Below are 21,268 nucleotides of genomic sequence, written 5' to 3' on the forward strand. Positions count from 1 at the left end.
CCAGTAAAATTACAGTAAAAACATAATAGGGGGAGAAAAAAACCAATTTAAAAAACAGATTAAAATGCAATTTAAAAAGCAGCCTCATTTTAAAAGTAGTCCATAAATCAAAACCATAAGGGGAGGGAAACATAAGGGTCAGACTGAGTCAAAGCAAAGGCCAGGTGGAACAGCTCTGTCTTGCAGGCCCTGCAGAAAGATGTCAAGTCCCGCAGGGCCCTAGTCTCTTGTGGCAGAGCGTTCCACCAAGTTGGGGCCAGTACTGAAAAGGCCCTGGCCCTAGTTGAGACCAATCTAACCACCTTGAGACCCAGGACCTCCAAAATGTTGTCATTTGCGGAACTTAAGGTCCTCCGCAGGGCATACCAGGAGAGGCGGTCCCATAGGTAAGTGGGTCCTAGGCCGCATAGGGCTTTAAAGGTCAAAACCAGCACCTTAAACCTGACCCTGTACTCCACTGGGAGCCAGTGCAGTTGGTAAAGCACTGGAGCCTTGCCACGGTATTCTGCACCCGCTGGAGTTTCTGAGCCAGCCTCAAGGGCAGCCCCACATAGAGCGAGTTACAATAATCAAGCCTGGAGGTGACCGTTGCATGGATCACTGTTGCATGGATCACTGTTGCATGGATCACTTCTGAAGAAGTGTGCATGCACACGAAAGCTCATACCAAGAACTAACTTAGTTGGTCTTTAAGGTGCTACTGGAAGGAATTTTTTTTATTTTGTTCCAAGCAAGCAATCAGAATTCATTGCCCGTCCTCTTGAAGACAAGGCCTTGAGAAAGATTCTTGTCAAGATGGCGGTCTGGCAGTGGATCACCTGCCACTCCGACTCATATATACCTCCATGCAGTGACTTAACTCGCCCTGCCCATCAGAATCAATGAGGAAAAAATCATGATGATTTATGTGATCTTTGAATCAAGTCTACTTACAGGCAAAAGCGGGCTGTGGGGGCCAGGGGTTGATTCTAGGATTGTGGAGAGCTGTCTGCATCCTGAACAGCGCACCCCGGGCTTCGGGCAGCTCTCCGTAACCCTTGGGAGCCCGGCACAAAGTCACGCCGGCTCCCTAGGCTTGCGGGTAGCAGGCCCTATGGGGCAGGCCCTATGGGGCAGGCCCTATGGGGCAAAAAATACGGTAAGTCTCCTGGACTACCTAGCAATGGATGATCTTTGCCTTAATTTGTAACTCAATGCTTTGAACATCCCACTGGAATTTCATTTTAAATGCTGATAATGTTTCATTGCACATTTTTTATCATCATTTTGGTATCTCTTTCTTAACAAAGTATTTTCATACATATGAAAAGCAAATCTTGGATTGAGAAAATTATGGTTTGTAAAGTGAAAAGATTTTTTTTTAAAAAAAAGTTATGCTTGCCTCTGTTCTAAAATTTGGTTTTAAAGTAAAGTGTTTCAATATATTTGGGTTTGTTTATAAAGCAGAAGCTCCTGGAAGCTAAAAATGAGCTTTGTATCAACAAATGTTTTACCTATAATTATTCATAATGAAAAGTAAGAAACATGAGATTTTCCACCCTTGAGCTTTTGAACTACAACTCCCATCACTCTTGGCCGTACGGGCTGAGCCTTATGGGAGTTGTTTCCCAACATCTGAGCAACCCCATGTTGGATATCCCTGCTCTATACTTTTTAAATTTAATTTCCATTCCACTTTATATCTTCAAGAAAAACCTCAAAGCTGTTCACAGCATATTAAATCAATAAAACAATGTGAAAAATGTGAAATATAATAATAACTACTACTACTACTTCTAATTTATTATTTATACCCCACCCAGCTGGCTCCCCCCAGCCACAATATAGAGTATACGGTCAAAACAACATAACAGAAAACAAAAATATTATCTTAAAGATTTCAAAATAAAACAGTACAAAGGTCAACTACAGAATTCATATTTAACATAGTAGAGCTGGGTGAGTCTGGGCCCCACCCCTTTGGCCGTGTGGAAAAGACCTTGCAGGGAGTGGTGGACTTTACATCTCACAGCAGGGCGATGTTCCTCCGGCCTCATGAGCAGCCTCTCTAATGGGACCCAAGTGTTTTTATGGTTGCAATTAACTTAATCTTCCTTAGATCTGCTTTCAGCAGAAGCATGTGCCAATTCCACTGCCCAGCTTCAAACTCAAAGCAGCAAGCACATGTATCCTGTAGGTGCGCTTGGCTCTTCCTGTTCAGCGTCGCTAAAACTCTCCTCCCCCCACCCCCTCTCACGAAACAACAGCCTACTTTTAAGCACCCTGAGAGTTATTTACCATCTCCCCACCACTGTTCTCATGGTGCATGTGCGATAAACATGCTTTGCTCTAATGTCTCCTGAAGCATCTTACGCTCCCAGCCAAATGCTAAATGCACGCTCACTGATTACAGGAACGTACTCGGGAGAAACACGAACTAGCCTTGCATGGATAAAGCATCCCCTCTACTTCTCTTCTCTTCCCTTCTCTCTGCTCCCCCCCCAGCCTAGGCCCACACTTTCTCACCTAAACCAAAACCTAACCACCGTCATAAGGTACCCAGCTAAGGAGAGCTGCACTAAGGCAGATTTGTGTGAACCTCCCCCTCCCCTGAATCTTCGCAGGAGCAGGAGGACTGCATAGATTTGGAAAAGTGATTTGCAGAGGAACATAGTTCAGAAGGCAGAAGCTGGGAAATACTGGATGGGGAACAGCTTGCAGAAGAAACTCTGGAGGGGGGGAGAGCTAACAGATTCACTGTGTCTGGAAAGCATCCACCCACTCTCCCCAAGGTCAAGGAGAGCAGCGAAAGTGGCAGGACAGAAAGCACAGCGGGTACAGGCTCAGGTTACGAGACGCAGAAGTGGCAGGGGTGACTAGCGATGTGAGGGACTGGACCTCTTCATTGGGAGCACCGCCATTTCTTTGTCCCCTTGCTGGGATCATTAAAGTTTCTAACTGGTAAGAAGACTCCTTTTCCTTTGTTCTGCTTATCTACGGCCAAGGGGGAAGGAAGCCAATTCCCTGAAGCCTGACAGATGCTGATCCACAAGACAAGGGCAGCCCATCATTTTGGCAGTGAAGGGTGGAGGTCAAAACTCAACAGATTAACCACACACCTTGAGCATTCCAGATTCACACTCTCCCTGTTTATCTAGCAACAACTTGCACCTTCTTTTGTACATTTAGTATATCTGACCTTCATTACTTTAACACATATATATCTGTATACAAATTTAAATACCAACACCAGAACATCACACGGGTTCCATGCATTTAAAATTCATTTCCGCCTTAATGAGTTTCTTTATGTGAAGTAAAGAGTGAACCTTGAGTGGAACACTGAATACACTTATACGGCTTTTCACCTGGGTGAATTCGCTTATAAATATTAAGGCCTCTACTCCATCTGAAGCTCTTTCCACATTCAATACATTTAAATGGTTTCTCCCCCATGTGAGTTCGTTGATGTCTTCTAAGTGTTCCACTATCAATGAAGCTCTTTCCACATTAAATGCATTTAAATGGTTTCTCCCCCGTGTGAGTTCGTTGGTGTATTCTAAGGGCTCCGCTATGCCTGAAGCTCTTTCCACATTCAATACATTTAAATGCTTTCTCTTCTGTGTGAATTCGTTGATGTATTCTACGGTTTCTACTTTCACTGAAGCTCTTTCCACATTCAGTGCATTTAAATGGTTTCTCCCCCGTGTGAGTTCGTTGATGTCTTCTAAGTGTTCCACTCTCAATGAAGCTCTTTCCACATTCAATGCATTTAAATGGTTTCTCCCCCGTGTGAGTTTGTTGATGTCTTCTAAGGCCTCCACTAGAACTGAAGCTCTTTCCACATTCAATGCATTTAAATGGTTTCTCCCCAGTGTGAGTTCGTTGATGTCTTCTAAGTGTTCCACTTTCACTGAAGCTCTTTCCACACTCCATACATTCAAACGGTTTCTCCCCCGTGTGAGTTCGTTGATGTCTTCTAAGTGTTCCACTTTCACTGAAGCTCTTTCCACATTCAATGCATTTAAACGGTTTCTCCCCCGTGTGAGTTTGTTGATGTGTTCTGAGGGCTGAACTATCACTGAAGCTCTTTCCACATTCAATGCATTTAAATGGTTTCTCCCCCGTGTGAGTTCGTTGGTGTATTCTAAGGGCTCCGCTATGCCTGAAGCTCTTTCCACATTCAATACATTTAAATGCTTTCTCCTCTGTGTGAATTCGTTGATGTATTCTACGGTTTCTACTTTCACTGAAGCTCTTTCCACATTCAGTGCATTTAAATGGTTTCTCCCCCGTGTGAGTTCGTTGATGTCTTCTAAGTGGTCCACTCTCAATGAAGCTCTTTCCACATTCAATGCATTTAAATGGTTTCTCCCCCGTGTGAGTTTGTTGATGTCTTCTAAGGTTTCCACTTTGACTGTAGCTCTTTCCACATTCAATGCATTTAAATGGTTTCTCCCCAGTGTGAGTTCGTTGATGTATTCTAAGGTTTCCACTTTGACTGTAGCTCTTTCCACACTCCACACATTCAAATGGTTTCTCTCCTGTGTGAGTTTGTTGGTGTATCCTCATTCTTCCACAGTGACTAAAGCACATTCCACATTCCCTGCATTTAAACTGTTTCTTTGTTCTTCCCAATGACTTCACAGATGGCTCCGTAGAATTCTGACTGTCATCTTCCTCACCTGTTTGGGAGTGGGGGGGGGGGAGAGAGAATCCTGTTAGACTTTTATGAAAGACATGAAAGGAACTGAACACAGGTGAATTCCCATTTGCACCTTTTCTTATTTTCACACCATTGTCCACTGTCTATTGTTCCTAATTTTTAGGAATAAAGATGAGATAATGGCAAGAGCAACCCATGATCACTCCATTCACACTTAAGAAAGCACCATCATTTTATAACAGAGATCTACGGTGGAACTGGTTTATAAGAACCATCTCGGTCTTTCTCTTTTTCAAGTGAGGAAAGGATCACAGGCTCCAATAGAAGTCTCTCCTATGAGTAGGAAGTAAAACTGAAATGTTCTTATGCCACATGTAACTGTAAAAATATTGCAATATATTAGACCCTAAACAGAGCCTACTGGATTGGGAAAAGGCCAACCTAGTCCAGCACCCTGTTTTCACAGTGGCCAAGCAGATGCCTGTAGGAAACCAGCAAGCAAGATTTCAGCCCCAAAGCCCTCTGCCCTCCTGTGCTTTCCAGAAACTAGTATTAAGAAGCATCATTGCCTAGGACCACAAGGGCAGAGCACAGGCACCAGCCTAATCCTTTCTTTCAAGCTACCCTAGTTGCTGGCAGTCACTGTCTCTTTGTTGGTTTCGTGCACTTAATTTGAAATTTGTACCAAGGTTGTACCACAGTATCTCCATGTCAGCTTGTGCATGAACACAATTACAGGGGCGCTATAAATTATTATCCCACTCACCCACCCTCACACACAACCCCTGACTGTAAGATGGGCATGTTTACACAATTTGCTTATAAAACTGGCCACCCTCAACCATGCCCAATCTTATGTGTAGAGCCTCCAGCCACAGGTATTGTGTATCATGACAATAGGTCCGTTGTCCCAAAAGACCACCAAACTGGGGAGGTACATGCATCTACTGCATTTTGATGCTGGTGGAATGTATCACTCTGACTCAGTCTTTAAAAAAATAAAAGTAACATAAACTATTTAAATATATGAAGTATCATTAATGACGGGAAGCATTTCCATAACCCCCTTCACCCATTTTTCTGGATTGGTGTACATCATTATTGTCACTTAATCCTGCATTAGAAATAACACTAGAGATTTAAAAGCACAGAGGAAGAAAATCTGCCCCCACTACTTTATGAAAGGGATTCCAAAAACAAAGACCTGCTTTAGAGAAGGCCTTGTTAAGGGTTTCAGAACTCACAGGGTCAGTCTGTTTCTCGTACGCAACGCGAGAGGGAAGATGGGTGAGCTTTCGCCGGGTGTGATTTATGCTGTTGTTCTACATGATTAAAGGCTAAGAAGATAAGGAACGCCTTGTGTGTGTTCTGATTTATTACCCACACTCTGCATCGCTTCTGTCCGCTGTATTCGCTCTGCTAAACTGGCCAAAGAGGGCAGAGAGGATGTTTCCATGATCGCCAGGGAGCAGAGGTGCGCAGTGAAAGCCTGCAGCACTCCATGTTGGCCCTCTTGGCGGCCATAGGTTATGGGCAGTTTGCCAACGCTTTGAAGCTGTTGCAGGAGGAACGTCCCATGTGTGGGGGAAGCCAGCTGTGAAGACGCTGGGGCCAGCTAGAGCTTTGCTTTCTTCGAGGCTGAAAGGAGCTCGCTGGGGAGAGGAAGCTGATCTGCCGGAAGCCGGAGGAAGCTACTGCCGAGACATGAGTACGCTTAGCCCCCGGGGGAGAAGATGGCAGACAGCCATGAATCATACACTGTCCCCTTCGAAAAATTAAACGGCCAAAATTGGCAAGAATGGAGCCGGAAGCTAAGCACCTGGCTGGTAGCCAAGGGGCTGTGGGAGGCGGTCCAAGCGCCCCCACTACCACCAGCGGCGGCCGGTGCTTCGGCAGCAGATGTTGCAGCTGCTCATGCTTCGCAGAGGAAAAACCAGAAAGCCCTGGGAGCTATAGTGCTCAGTTTGGAGGGTTCACAGCTACCCTTGGTGGAGGGGCTTGACACTGCTCAGGAAGCTTATGCAGCTCTTGAGAGGGTGCACCACAGGACCACGGCTGGTGCAAAGATCCACACCACCAGGCGCTTGTTTGAGATGAAGTTGCGTCCCGGTGGGAACATCAGACAGCATGTTACTGAGATGCTCTCTGTTTTCAATGAGTTGAGGCTGTTGCAAGTCAACTTTTCAGAGGAGCTGAAGGTTTATATTCTGCTCAGCTCTTTGGACAAAAGTTATGACAATTTGTGTCTAACTTTGGAATCGATGAGTCCCGGAGATTTGACTCTGGAGTACGTGACAGGACGCTTGGCTGACGAACAGGAACGCCGGGTCAGAGAGGGCAGAGCTGGCACAGGGAGCCCGTCTGGTTGCAGGGGGGCCAGGCCAGCTGAAAGCTCTGTTGAGGCTTTTCCCACTCGTCAGTGTTATATCTGTGGGTCCAACAGCCATTTCAAAAGAGCTTGCCTGCAGAGGAGAAGAGAGGCTGGGCAGGATGTCTCCAAGGACGTTTCCCATGGGAACCAGTCTAGGAGAGGAGGCCAGCGTGGGAACGCGAAGGGAGGACGTGACTCAGAGAAGGGAGACTGTTATCATCTCACTGCTTCCATGGCAACTTTAAAAAACAACCCCAGCAAGGACAGAGTGTTGCGCTGGATAATTGATTCGGGTGCCAGTCATCACCTGATAGGAGCGCCACCTGCTGGGGAGCTGCGGAACTGCAGGGCTGTTTCAGCTGGGAAAACTGTTCAGTTTGCTAATGGGTCACAAATGCCAGTGTCTAACGTTGCAAATGTTTATGTTTCCTTTTTGCAGGCGGAGCTAGAGGTCTACGTTGTGCCAGAGATGCATTGTTGCCTGTTATCTGTACCTGCTCTTGTAAAGGAAGGGTACAAAGTTTGTTTTGAAAATGATGTCTGTTCCATTTTCAGAGGGGGGAAACAGCTTGGCAACGTGGAATGCAAGAACAATCTCTTTGTTCTGGAATCACCTCTGGAGGGTGGGGGGAATGCCGGAAGAGCACAGGCGCAGTGTGCTAGTGTTCCCAGCCATGATTCTTGTGTTCATCTATGGCACAGGAGAACGTTACACACCTGTTTAGAAGATGTTCAAAGGCTGCCCAGCTGCACTAAGGGTTGCAAACTCAAAGCATGTGGGAGATCCCTAGAGTGCAGGGCATGCAGAAAAGTAAAGGTACAAAGGTGAAGTTATCCCAGGGTGGAGAGGGTAACCACAAAACCTTTTGAGCTTGTACACACAGACCTTGCAGGACCCATGGAGTGTCAGAGTCTGGGTGGGGCCAGGTTTGTGCTGACGCTGACAGATGATTTTACTCAGAATGGGTGGTCTTTCTCGCTGAGAACGCAAGGGGAGGCAGCACAACTGATCAAGGATTGGGTTGCGGAGGTGGAACTAAGGTTCTCCACCAAGGTGCAAGGGTTCAAGAGCGACCGTGGGTCACAGTTTACTGGGTCTGCTCTGAAGGAGTTTTTCAAGCAAAAGGGAATTCGTCACCAGGTGACGAATGCTAAGTCTCCTCAAGAGAGAGGCGTGGCAGAACACAGGAGTGAAACACTGGCTGAAGCTGTCAGGGTTTTACTATGTGACTCTGGGCTGCCTCAGAGCTTTTGGAGTGAAGCTTGGAAATCTGCCAGTTTTATCTTTAACAGATCCTACAACCACGTTGTAGGTGACACACCGTTTTTCTGTTGCACCGGAAAAAGCCACAGGTGCATTTCTTCTGTGTGTATGGTTCCAGGGCTTGGGTGCCTATACCAACAGCTCAACGGAAGGAAGGTGGTCCAAGGTACCAGGAAATGATCTTCTGTGGGTATGAACCAGCGACAAATGGGTGGAAGTTTGAATACCCAGGGGGTGGTCAGACCAAGCTTCTGGTCAGTAAGCATGCTGTGTTCTGTGAGCAGGATGGTTGGTCAAGACTTAATGATGGTCCTGATGTTCTCTCAGAATGTCTATCTGATTCTGAGGAGGAAGGGGAGACAGAGGCGGAGCCTGTTGCTGAGGACCAGGTCTCTGATGAGGGTCAAGCACAGGGGTGGGTTTCTTCACAGGCTGTTAAGCGAGAACCCAAGAGTGAGCCTTCATCTCCTGTTAGCAAAGTCCAGAAGGCCCGAAGACGCAGCAAGTCAGAGGGGGAGTCTTCTGAGGTAGGAGACACGCTTGCTGATCCCAGTGGGTCAGGAGAAGCACCTGAGGTTGTGCTCCGGCGGTCAGCTCGCACCACAAAGGGTGTTCCACCTGAGAGGTTTGAGGTCACCAGTGCGTGGATTGGTTTCGCACAGTGCGATTCTGGGAGTGTTGAAGGGGTTCAACAGTTGCCTGGGACAGATGCCAGTGGGAGGCAAAAGGCAATGGGAGGTGAGTTGAACTCAAAGAGGTCTGTAAATAGGTGTTCACAGGTTCCCTCAAGATGCAAGACGAGAGGGGGTGTTAAGGGTTTCAGAACTCACAGGGTTAAAGAGTTCTGAGTGACGTCTCACATTCTTGAGGCGTGGTTACAGATACTTACGGGAGTGGTTTACTCTGAGTGTTTTCAGTCTGTTTCTCGTACGCAACGCGAGAGGGAAGATGGGCGAGCTTTCGCCGGGTGTGATTTATGCTGTTGTTCTACACGATTAAAGGCTAAGAAGATAAGGAACGCCTTGTGTGTGTTCTAATTTATTACCCACACTCTGCATCGCTTCTGTCCGCTGTATTCGCTCTGCTAAACTGGCCAAAGAGGGCAGAGAGGACGTTTCCATGATCGCCAGGGAGCAGAGGTGCGCAGTGAAAGCCTGCAGGACTCCATGTTGGCCCTCTTGGCGGCCATAGGCCTCACCCCTTCCTTCCTTCCTTCCTTCCTTCCTTCCTTCCTTCCTTCCTTCCTTCCAGAAGTTATGGTAGCCTCTGCTTTATGAAACTGATTATTTTGCAAGTTGCCGCCCCCCAGTTGAGGCAGAAATACAGCTAATATGGGAATCACAAAGATACAGCTGAAAGCTGGAACATGAGTCGCCACATGATGCAAATGGCTGCGTATAACACAGCTTACCAACATGCACACTATCGCAACGTAAAAGAACGCGGTAGGCATCAGAACATATTCAGCAGAAATAGCCAGTGCTTGTTAGAAATAGGAGCATGTGCAGAAGTTCTTGCGGAAAGGGGGCGGGGCCTTCAAAGGTCTCATAATCGACCCAAAACAACAGATAAATTATATAAATACCACTGCCTGGACCACATATGTGGTGGAGGTGTGAGGAAATTAAGAAATTTTGGATAGCAGTATACGAAGAATCAAAGATGTTGAAAATATTGATAACAAACAAACCAGAGACATATCTCCTTGGATTGACAGATGATGAGATACCATGGGGGGGGGAATTTTCCATATGCAAGTACAGCTGCTAGAATAGTGATTGCTGCTAGGTGGAAGTCAAAAACAATACCCACAAACGTGGAATGGATTTGTAAACTAAATGAATATTTAATTCTGGCAAAATTAACTGCTATAATAAGAAATCAGTCGAATCAAAAACTTAAAAAGGAGTGGAATTTTTTTGATGAATATATGGCAAAATATTGCTCAAAAAAAGATATGCTAATATGCCTAGATCGCTCACTTGCTCGGTCCCTGCTCCTGCCAACCTAGCAGTTCAAAAGCATGTCAAAGTGCAAGTAGATAAATAGGTACCACTTCAGCGGGAAGGTAAACGGCGTTTCCGTGCGCTGCTCTGGTTCGCCAGAAGCGGCCTAGTCATGCTGGCCACATGACTGGCTGCAGACAAATGCCAGCTCCCTCGGCCAGTAAAGCAAGATGAGCGCCCCAACCCCAGAGTGGGCCATGACTGGACCTAATGGTCAGGGGTCCCTTTACCTTACCAATGCTGAAGAAACTGAACTTGACCAATTCTAGGAAGACTTACAACACCTTCTAGAACTGACACCAAAGAAGGATGTTCTTCTCATCCTAGGGGATTGGAACGCTAAAGTAGGGAGTCAAAGAGATAAAAGGAACAACTGGCAAGTTTGACCTTGGAGTTCAAAACGAAGCAGTGCAAATGCTAATAGAGTTCTGTCAAGAGAACAAGCTGGTCATAACAAACACTCTTTTCCAACAACACATGAGATGACTCTACACATGCACATCACCAGATGGGCAGCATCGAAATTAAATTGATTATATTCTTTGCAGCCAAAGATGGAGAAGTTCTACACAGTCAGCAAAAACTAGACCTGGAGCTGACTGTGGCTCAGATCATCAGCTTCTTAGAGTAAAATTCAAGCTTAAACTGAAGAAAGAAGGGAAAACCACTGGTTCAGTAAGATACAATCTAAATCAAATCCCTTAAGAATACACAGTGGAAGAAAGGAACAGATTTAAGGATTTAGATTTGGTGGACAGAGTGCCTGAAAAACTATGGATGGAGGCTCGGAACATCATACAGGAGGCAGCAACGAAAACCATCCCAATGAAAAGGAAATGCAAGAAAGCAAAGTGGTTGTCCAATGAGGCCTTACAAACTGCGGGGGACAGAAGGCAAGCAAAATGCAAGGGAGATAGTTAAAGATACATGAAATTGAATGCAGACTTCCAACGAATAGCAAGGAGAGACAAGAGGGACTTCTTAAACGAGCAGTGCAAAGAAATAGAGGGGAAAAATAGAATGGGAAAAACCAGAGATCTGTTCAAGAAAATTTGGAGATATGAAAGGAACATTTTATGCAAAGATTACCATAATAAAGGACAAAAGTGGTAAGGGCCTAACAGCAGCAGAAGACATCAAGAAGAGGTGGCAAGAATACACAGAGGAATTATGCCAGGAAGATATGGATGTCCCATACACCCCAGGTAGTGTGACTGATGACCTTGAGCCAGAGATCCTGGACAGTGAATTCAAATGGGCCTTAGAAAGCACTGCTAATAACAAGGCCAGTGGAAGTGATGACATTCCAGCGGAAACTTACAAGATGATACTGTTAAGGTGCTACACTCAATATGCCAGCAAGTTTGGAAAACTCAGCAGTGGCCAGAGGATTGGAGAAGATCAGTCTAGAACGTAATGACAAAGAAGGGCAGCGCCAAAGAATGCTCCAACTACCGCACAATTGCACTCATTTCACACGCTAGCAAGGTTATGCTTAAAATAATAATAATAATAATAATAATAATAATAATAATAATAATAATAATTTATTATTTGTATCCCACCCATCTGGCTGGGTTTCCCCAGCCACTCTGGGCGGCTTCCACGGAGACCAAAAATACAGTGAAATGTCACACATTAAAAACTTCCCTGAACTTAAGATGTCTTCTGAATGTCAGGTAGTAGTTTATCTCTTTGACATCTGATGGGAGGGTGTTCCACAGGGCGGGCGCCACTACCGAGAAGGCCCTCTGCCTTGTTCCCTGTAGCTTTGCTTCTCGCAATGAGGGAACCGCCAGAAGGCCCTCAGCGCTGGACCTCAGCGTCCAGGCAGAACGATGGGGGTGGAGACGCTCCTTCAGGCATACTGGGCCGAGGCTGTTTAGGGCTTTAAAGGTCAACACCAACACTTTGAATTGTGCTTGGAAACGTACTGGGAGCCATTGTAGGTCTTTCAAGACCGGTGTTATGTGGTCTCGGCGGCCACTCCCAGTCAAAATTCTACAAGTCAGGCTTAAGCAGTATGCGGACCGAAGTACAAGCTGGATTTTGGAGGGGCAGAGGAACCAGAGAACAAATTGCAACAATGCGCTCGATTAGGGAGAGAGCTAGAGAGTTCCAGAAAATCATCTACTTCTGCTTCATTGACTACGCAAAAGCCTTTGACTGTGCGGACCACAGCAAACTATGGCAAGTTCTTAAAGAAATGGGAGTGCCTGACCACCTCATCTGTCTCCTGAGAAATCTCTATGTGAGACAAGAAGCAACAGTTAGAACTGGATATGGAACAACTGATTGGCTCAAAATTGGGAAAGGAGTACGACAAGGCTGTATATTGTCTCCTTGCTTATTTAACTTATATGTAGAGGACGAGATGGTTGGACAGTGCTCTCAAAGCTACTAACGTGAGTTTGACCAAAATGCAGGAGGCAGTGGAAAACAGGAGTGCCTGGCGTGCTCTGGTCCATGGGGTCACAAAGAGTCAGACACGACTAAGTGACTAAACAACAACAACGATGTCCAATCAGCATTCCCTAATGTAGAAGCAATTCTCAGAATGTTCCTTTGAATGATGATTGCAAATTGCCATTTGTAAAGATCCGTTTCTCGACTGAAGAGGATAAAAAATGAATTTGGAACAACAATGTCTCAAGATAAATTATGTTACTTCAGCCTCACGTACATAGAAAATGACAAGCTATGCAGTTTATCATTTGCTGATATCCGCAGCTACTTTGCTTTGGCAAAGGCAAGAAGGAAAGTATTGCAATTTAGATCATGTTTGTGTACTGTTTTTATACCCACTACACAATGAATCATGATAAAATTATACAGTTGAATGGGTAGTGGGTAGATGCGTTAATACAATTAGTCCTGTAAAATAAATTTTATGTACAGGTGTGCATAGTATTGCTATTATTTATAAATGTGACATATTACTAGAAATACTGTCTTTTACACTCACTAAGTGTAACAGGGTACAAAGGTCTGCTGTCCCAATGAAGAATGTGGACTATTATGGTAATATTGATACTTATATCTAAAAAATGCATTGTATTAACTACAATTGCATTGTACAGGTAATAACAATTAATTTCATATAAACAATGCTATTTATAATTATTAGTAGTTTGCATCATATATTTACACCTATTATTATAGCAAGTTTCTAGGACTAGATTAGGAGTCTTTGTAAATTGTGTTTCTAAAGGAACTTTTGTTATTGCCAAATGCCAATGTGTTTGCATTATTAAGTTTGTTATGAATAACAAAATCATTTTATGTTAGAGCTTAATAATTATTTATTGTAGTTTTGGTTTTTATGGAAGCCGCCCAGAGTGGCTGGGGAGGCCCAGCCAGATGGGTGGGGTATAAATAATAAATAATAAATTATTATTATTATTATTATTATTATTATTATTATTATTATTATTTCACGGGTCTGGGTAAAAGGCGGATCTACACGGATCCTCATGGATCCTCCACTTTTTAAAAAATAACTCCAACAAATTGCAGTGTCAAATCACACCTAGAAGGCACACCTACAAACTGGACTATAAAAAACGTGGATCCAACACTTTGCCACGCTGCAGCACCACAAAAACATGGATCTGAGGCACGGATCCTCATGAATTCATATGATTTTTATATTGAAACAAAATCAAAACACCACGATACTGTAGACCACATCTTAGTGAAGGAATAGGTTTCCCAAATCCAAAACTGACTGTACAGGCATTTTTAAACTGCACCAAAATCCCCATTTCTCCTTAGCTAAAATGCATAAACTTTAGCCGTTGAGCAAATGCAAAACAAGAACACAGCTCTCTCCCTTATCAGTTTGACGGCAAGACTGGCCTTGACTTTACCAGTAGAACAGACACAGACATATCTTATGTTCTGACCACAAATGACGGGGAGACCCAAGTCTGGGACTAACACCAGAGCATGTTCTCGGAAGTAGTGACCTCTTGCTCCAAGATAGGAGTAGGAACAGGAATATCCTTTTATGGTCAGAAGTACAGGAAGGAAGATCCTTTTATGGTTGAGCGTACCAGAGCAGGAACATATGTGATGTCAACCTGTGTACGTACGCCAACGTGGTTGGGCTCCTAGGGGAGGAGTGAGAGGGTGCCTGGAGGATATATAAACTGCATGAAGCCTGTCATTTCTTTGGACTTGCTGTGGACTAATCACGCAAGTGCCTTCTGCTATCCGGAGAGCAGAATAAACTCTTTCTTTGAACCAACTCGGTGTCATTTTGACTTCCTTCCTCCTGTCCCGGAGCAACGCAGACCCAATCAGTGAACTCCAATAAGGCTACATTAATCTGTAGGCAGAACCAAAAAAATCACGCATCCACGGTTTCGTGGTGCCGCAGTGGTGCAAAAACATGGTTAAAAAACACGGATCCTCATGAATCCTCATGATTTTTGCACTAGATCAGCCCAAACTCACCGTCAAATTACATATCATGTCCAGGGGCATAGCCTGCACCACAAAAATCACGGATCCACGGCTTCCTGGCCATACCGTGGACCAAAAACGTCGTTTTGAAGCATGGATCTTCATGGATCCTCACGCTTTTTGCATTGGGCCAACCCAAACTCACCGTCAAATCACATATCATAGCCAGGGGCACAGCCAACACCACAAAAAACTCGGATCCACGCCTGCCTGGCCATACAGTGGCCCAAAAACGTGGTTCTGAAGCATGGATCCTCATGATTTTTGCACAAGAGCAGCCCAAAGTCACTATCAGATCAAACATCATGACAAGGGGCACAGCATCTACCACAAAAATCACTGATCCATGGCTTCCTGGCCATACTGTGGCCCAAAATGTTGGTTTCGAAGCACGGATCCTCACGCTTTTTGCATTAGGCCACACCTAAATCACTGTCAAATCACACTTCATGTCCAGGGGCACAGCCTGCACCACAAAAAACTGAGATCCACGGCTTCCTGGCAACACAATGGACCAAAAACGTGGTTTTGAAGGTCGGATCCTCACGGATCCTAACGCTTTTTTCATTTGGGCAACCAAAACTCAACGGCGAATCACATATCATACCCCGGGGCACAGACTACACAACAAAAAACTCGGATCCACGGTTATCTGGCAACGCCATGGCCCAAAAACGTGGTTTCGAAGCATGGATCCTCATGGATCCTCATTATTTTTGCACTAGATCAGCCCAAAGTCACCATCAGATCAAACATCATGGCCAGGAGCACAGCATCCACCACAAAAATCACGGATCCACGGCTTCCTGGCCACTCCATGGCCCCAAAACATGGTTTTGAAGCATGGATCCTCATGGATCATCACCCTTTTTGCATTGGGGAACCCCAAATTCACCCTTTATTCAAATATCTTGTACATAACCACAGATCTGACCACAAACATCATGGATCTACTGCTTCATAGCCCTGGCCAGATGCTGCCCTGGATATATTGGCCAATTTTATGGTGGGTGTGCTGTGATGGAGGAAATGGAGTCGGCTGAATCTCTATCCATTAAAGATGGGCATCCAATGGCTGGGCCAGAATAATTTCGGTTTGATTTGCCAGCTCCCAGATCTTCATGGGGCACAATAGTCACCTGTAGCTGCCATCAGGAGTCCCTTTGTGATCCTGGATGCTTCTGTCTCTATGGAGGCATTAGTCACAAATGTAGCCAAACTGGCATTTTTTAATCTATGTCAGCTTAGGCAATCGGTACTGTACCTGTCCCTTTCCAACCTAGCCATGGTGATCCATGCAGTAGTCACCTAAAGACTACTTTAACTTGCTGTACACCTAAGCCGGGGAGGGCAGGGTATAAATGTGAGAGAGAGTGAGAGAGAGAGAGATGCAGGGCTACCCTTGAGATTGCTCCAGAAACTCCAAATGGTCTAAAATGCAGATGCATGAGTCCTTACTTGGACTTTGTGGAGAGCCCACATTCAGTTGGTGGTTCATCAGCTGTATTGGCTCCATGTGGAGTATCGAATTAGGTTCAAGGTTTTGGTGCTAATCTTTAAAGCCCTAAGCAGTCTGTGACCTTTCTTATCTGTGGGAATTATCTTCCAATACACCCCCCCATGAGTGTGACGCTCATCCAACAGCAACCTACTGGTGGTCCCTGGCCCAAAACATATCCAGCTGTCCTCAACCAGAGTCAGAGCCTTTTTGGTGGAACGCTTTGTCTAATGCAGTGTTTCCCAACCTTTTTTGGGCAAAGGCACACTTGTTTCATGGAAAAAATCTCGAGGCACACCACCATGCCAGATGGGGAAAGGTCACTTTTTACCTATGTAAAAAAAAAAAAAAAAAAAAAAGTAACAGCATAGAAGGTAGAGAAGGTAGGACTCGAACCAGTGGATTCACGTTACAATAAAGATTTTGACTAAACATGGGAAAGAACTTTCTGCTGGTAAGGGCTGTTCAACAGGGGAATGGTCTCCCTCGGGAGGTTTTTCCCTTCTTGGAGGTTTTTAAGCAGAGGTGGGATGTCTGTCTGCCATGGATGCTATGGCTGAGATTCCTGCACTGCAGGGGTTGTACAGTACTGGATAGCCCTGGGGATCCCTTCCAACTCTACGATTCTATTAGGATCCCTTTTATAAAAGAGAGAACTTTAATGGCACGGCCATTATTTATTTCGGCTTCTCCCAACGGGGCCACGAAGGATCAGAAAAGCTGAAGAAGAGACCCTTCCTCAGAGGAGGCGGGAGACCACCGGACCCGCCGAGGAGGGGAATCCGGCCGCCTTTCTCTCCAGTACTTCGCCTTTTGCCCCGGCCAAGTTGCGCCGAGGGTGCCTTGCGGGCTCTGCGTGGCTTCAGGCGGAGCCTAGGAGCCACTTCCCAGCCTGGAGGGCAGGCTGTGCGCGGACCCCGCCACTCTCGGGGCGCGATCCAGACCCGGCTGCCTTCCACGGCCAGCAGAGGTAGGCCGCCGGCTTCTAACCCGGCGGAACTGGGGCGTCCCGGGCGCAGCGTCGCGCTCCCCGCTCCTCCCGCCCCCTTCTCCCGGGTGTCCCCTCCCTCCTTTGTTCTCCGGAGCCCCGCCTCCCCCTCTGCCCCAGCTCGCCTATTGGCTCACGCAGCCGCCACTCAGGTGGGGCCCGCTTTGGCCCCGCTCCCCGGCCGCCGAGAGAGAGTGGGAGCGTGCGGGGCTGGGCTGGGCGGCCGGGCGTCTCCTTCCCTGCGCTGCTTCGGCCGCGTCTGCAGCCGCCGCGGGACCAGGCGGGAGGCCAGTCATGCCCAGACACTGCCAGCCGCTCGGAAGGAGCCGTCGCTCCGCCGGGCAGCGCCTGCCTGCGCGCCCCTCGCTCCCTGCGCCGAGGATGGCGGGGGCGCCGGGCGCAAGGCAGCGCCGGGGCTGCTGGGCAAGCGGCAGATGCTGATGCAGTTTGGGGAATTCCTGTCACAGGGAGCAAGGCAGAAGCGGATGACGGGGCACGTTCCCCGGGGGAGCGGGGCCGGAGGATTAGCCCGCCTCCCTCCCACGGCACACTAGGCAACGTCCGGCGGCACACTAGTGTGCCGCGGAACACCGGTTGGGAAACACTGATCTAATGAGACCAGGGCTCACTGCAATCTATCTCAGTTCTCTCACTTGTCATGGTGAGTGGGCTTGCGCATTCCTATGACCCTTGTGAGCGAAGCCGTTGGGAATCTCGTACTCCCAGCAGGGTCACCCAAGATGGTAAGGTCAAAGAAAATTAAATATGCTCAGAGTCCTGTAGTGATTTCATGCTCTTTATTGCAGCTTGTAAAACAGTGACTGAATTTCCCCCAAAACCTCAGGCTTTTATATACACTATTTACACAATGAGTCCTGTCTGATTGGCTGGTTCTGCTTCCCTCCTGGAGCCAGATTGGTCTTTCCTGCAAGCCAATCAGTTCTTGCATTCTAGGATCCTACTTGCCTATTGCTCTAGGATCCAAGCTTAGTACATAACAGGGAAGGAGCTAGACAAAGAATGATCCAATAAGTCCTCAACGGCAGAACAGGCGGGTGATAACAAGCAGTGTGTTATGATAACAGTGTGTTACAACAGCTCTGAAGGCGGATAAAGGCTGCAGCAGATAGGATCCACCAGTTTGTCGTGAATACTCATGCCATCAGAACAGAGCCCTACTGCGAAGACTGTGCGTTGGTCAGCGTGCACTGATCTACATACATAAAACAAATTCACGCACAGGTGTCTTCCAAAAACCCAACCCAACCCCCCCAAACCCTTCCCCCATGGCGATCATTAAATGGCTACGGGGGCAGGAATGTGAAGCTCCTAGTCATGAACCGACACATGGGCGGTCAGTCGTTCTGACTCAAGGAATGAGGCAGTTGAGCAGCTCAGCAACTGTATCCATGACTGAGCAGCCCTTTTTAGGATCCACTATGCTCACCCCGAAAAGGGGAAGGGGCTGGAAACGGTGCCCTAAACATAGTATGCCTCCCTTTTTCCCTGACTGGATTACCGCGCCCAGGTGGAATCTATTTGCCCATAGTTTGAATCCATTATTCTGCATCCTAGTCTCTAGAACAGCAGAAAACAAGCTTGCTCCCTCTTCAACATGACATCCCTTCAAATATTTAAACATGGCTATCATGTCACTCCTTAATCTTCTCTTCTCTAGATTAAACAAATCCAGCTCCCTAAGTCTCTCCTCATAGGGCTTGGATTCCAGACCTTTTACATTTTGGTCACCCTCCTCTGGACATGCTCCAGCTTGACAATATCCTTCTTCAACTGTGGTGCCCAGAACTGGACACAATATTTCAGGTGTGGTCTGACCAACCAGAATAGTGTGGTAGCATTCCTTCGCTTGATCTAGACACTATACTCCCATTGATGCAGCCCAGAATTGCATTGGCGTTCTTAGCTGCCACATCACTCTGTTGATTCATATTCAGCTTGTGGTCGACTAAGACTCCCAGATCCCTTTCACAGGTACCGTTGTCAAGCCAAGTGTCCCCCACCTGTGCATTTCATTTTTTCTATCCAGGTGTAGTACCTTACATTTCTCCCTATTGAACTATATATTGTTGGTTTTGGCCCAGCTCTCTAGGCTATTCAGGTCATTTTGAATTCTGACCCTGCCCTCCGGTGTATTAGCAACCCCTCCCAGTTTGCAGTCATTTGCAAATTTGATTAGCACACCCTCTATTCCATCATCCAAATCATTTATAAAAATATTGAATAGCACCAGGCCCAGGACAGAACCTTGTGGAACCCCAATAGTCATTGTTTTCCAGGATGAATTTGAGCCACTGATGAGCACTCTTTGGGTTCAGCCCATCAACCAATTACAAATCCACCTAACAGTAGCTTTGTCTAGCCCACATTTTACTAGTTTTTTTGCAATAATATCATGGGGGACCTTTTCAAAGAACTTACTGAAGTCAAGGTAAGCTGGTACAAAGGAAAGCAGGATTGTAATTACCGTAAAAATTACTGATCACTTTGGATCAGCAGTCTCAACCTAACCCGCTATGTGGGGAGAGCCACGTGTTCCTTTGGAAGGCAAGTGGAATACAGTGTGATATACTGACAGCTGTTTTAAAAGATGTAACTGTAACTTAAAATCCAGTATCAGAAAAAAACAAAAATAGATGGTCCCTGTGTGGATAGTCAAGTTTGCATGATGGGGCCACCTCCAGTGACCATGTGGCCTGATATAAGAGGGTTCTAAAATCAGTCCTGAAAGTAGACTGATTGAGAATGACACACACATAGCTTTTGCTCTGCCATTAACAAGGTGAGCTGAAGCAAATTCTTGCCTCCCTTTGGGCTTAGCAATATTTCCTACAGCATTCTTGTTGAAGGGCATTGGAGAGTTAGGTGAGGGTCACTTTTCTGTTTTTCCATCAAGCCCCCAGACAAGAATGCTACAGCATCAGCCCCAAACACTCAGTCTCATAACAAAAAATACTCAACGGGGTTAGGGCTGAGGGTAGGGGAAGTACAATCATGATCTTTCCAGTCCTCTAGAAGCTGACCATTTTGGTCACGGAGCCAAATATCTGTTCCCAAGTTTAAAGATCTAAACAAGTAAAGAACAAGCTTGCCCTTTACATGCAAAAGCCCTGAAATTCAGCCCATTGGGCAACAGATCATGGGGCTGGGAGGAGGGAGGAAAGGACTAGCACCTTCTCTGCCCTCCACCTCCAACAGCTACACCTGAAAGTTTCATGATGGGGTTCGATTTGAGAAGCTGAATGTTTATAAAGGCACTTAGCCAATTTCTGCCACAGAAATTCTGAACAGAAACACTCTGCAGGTTCAGCCCCCAAAAGAAACTGCTCTGTGGTCTCTGTGTTGGGAAATGGGAACAGATCTTGCTCATCACCAACCTTCCCTCCACAAATCAGTATCACTATGAGGCTGAACTGAACAGCCTGCTCCAGAGTTTTAAGAGATACATTTCTGTGGTGTAGTGGTTAAGAGCGGTGGACTCTAATCTGGTGAGCTGGGTTCGCTTCCCCGCTCCTCCACATGCAGCTGCTGGGGACCTTGGGCCAGTCACACTTCTCTCTGAACTCTCTCAGCCCCACCTACCTCACAAGGTGTCTGTTGTGGGGGTGGAAGGGAAAGGAGATTTTTAGCCACTTTGAGACTCCTTCAAGTAGAGAAAAGCAGGATGTAAAAACTAACTCCATAAATAATAATTCTATGGAAAAGGACCATCCCTGCCATGATGATGAAAACTATGTTTGGATTTTGCTGTATTATACCAACCTGTGGAATATGACAGTTCGCAGTTTCAAAATCTATTTGGCCACAGTGGATTGACAGTCTGGACACACGAAAACCTCTGGAAGATCTTTTGAATCAATGCCTATGCGAAAGCAGTGGTACCAGTCCTTGCAGTTTCCTTCACAGTAAACCATAGTTAGGTCACCACTGGGCCTCCTGCACCCTTCCTTCAAGAAACATAGTGACCAGCAGCCTTCAAACAAGGAAGGTAAAATATCTGAGCAATAGGTT

General features: G+C 46.3%; 1 protein-coding gene across 1 annotated transcript in view; it reads right to left on the reverse strand.

The window, feature by feature from the left end:
* Positions 1–1,580: 1,580 nt before the first annotated feature.
* The window catches only part of LOC310701693 (uncharacterized protein), a 67,036-nt gene continuing 47,348 nt past the window's right edge, over positions 1,581–21,268 (reverse strand). The window contains exon 3 of the mRNA XM_083492973.1: positions 1,581–4,664. Within this exon, the coding sequence (XP_083349099.1) occupies positions 3,490–4,664 (1,175 nt within the window). The 3' untranslated portion in view covers positions 1,581–3,489. The remainder of the gene's footprint in view (positions 4,665–21,268) is intronic.

This window comes from Podarcis liolepis (genome assembly GCF_965112155.1).
Source record: "Podarcis liolepis genome assembly, chromosome: 2".
Lineage (NCBI taxonomy): Eukaryota > Metazoa > Chordata > Lepidosauria > Squamata > Lacertidae > Podarcis > Podarcis liolepis.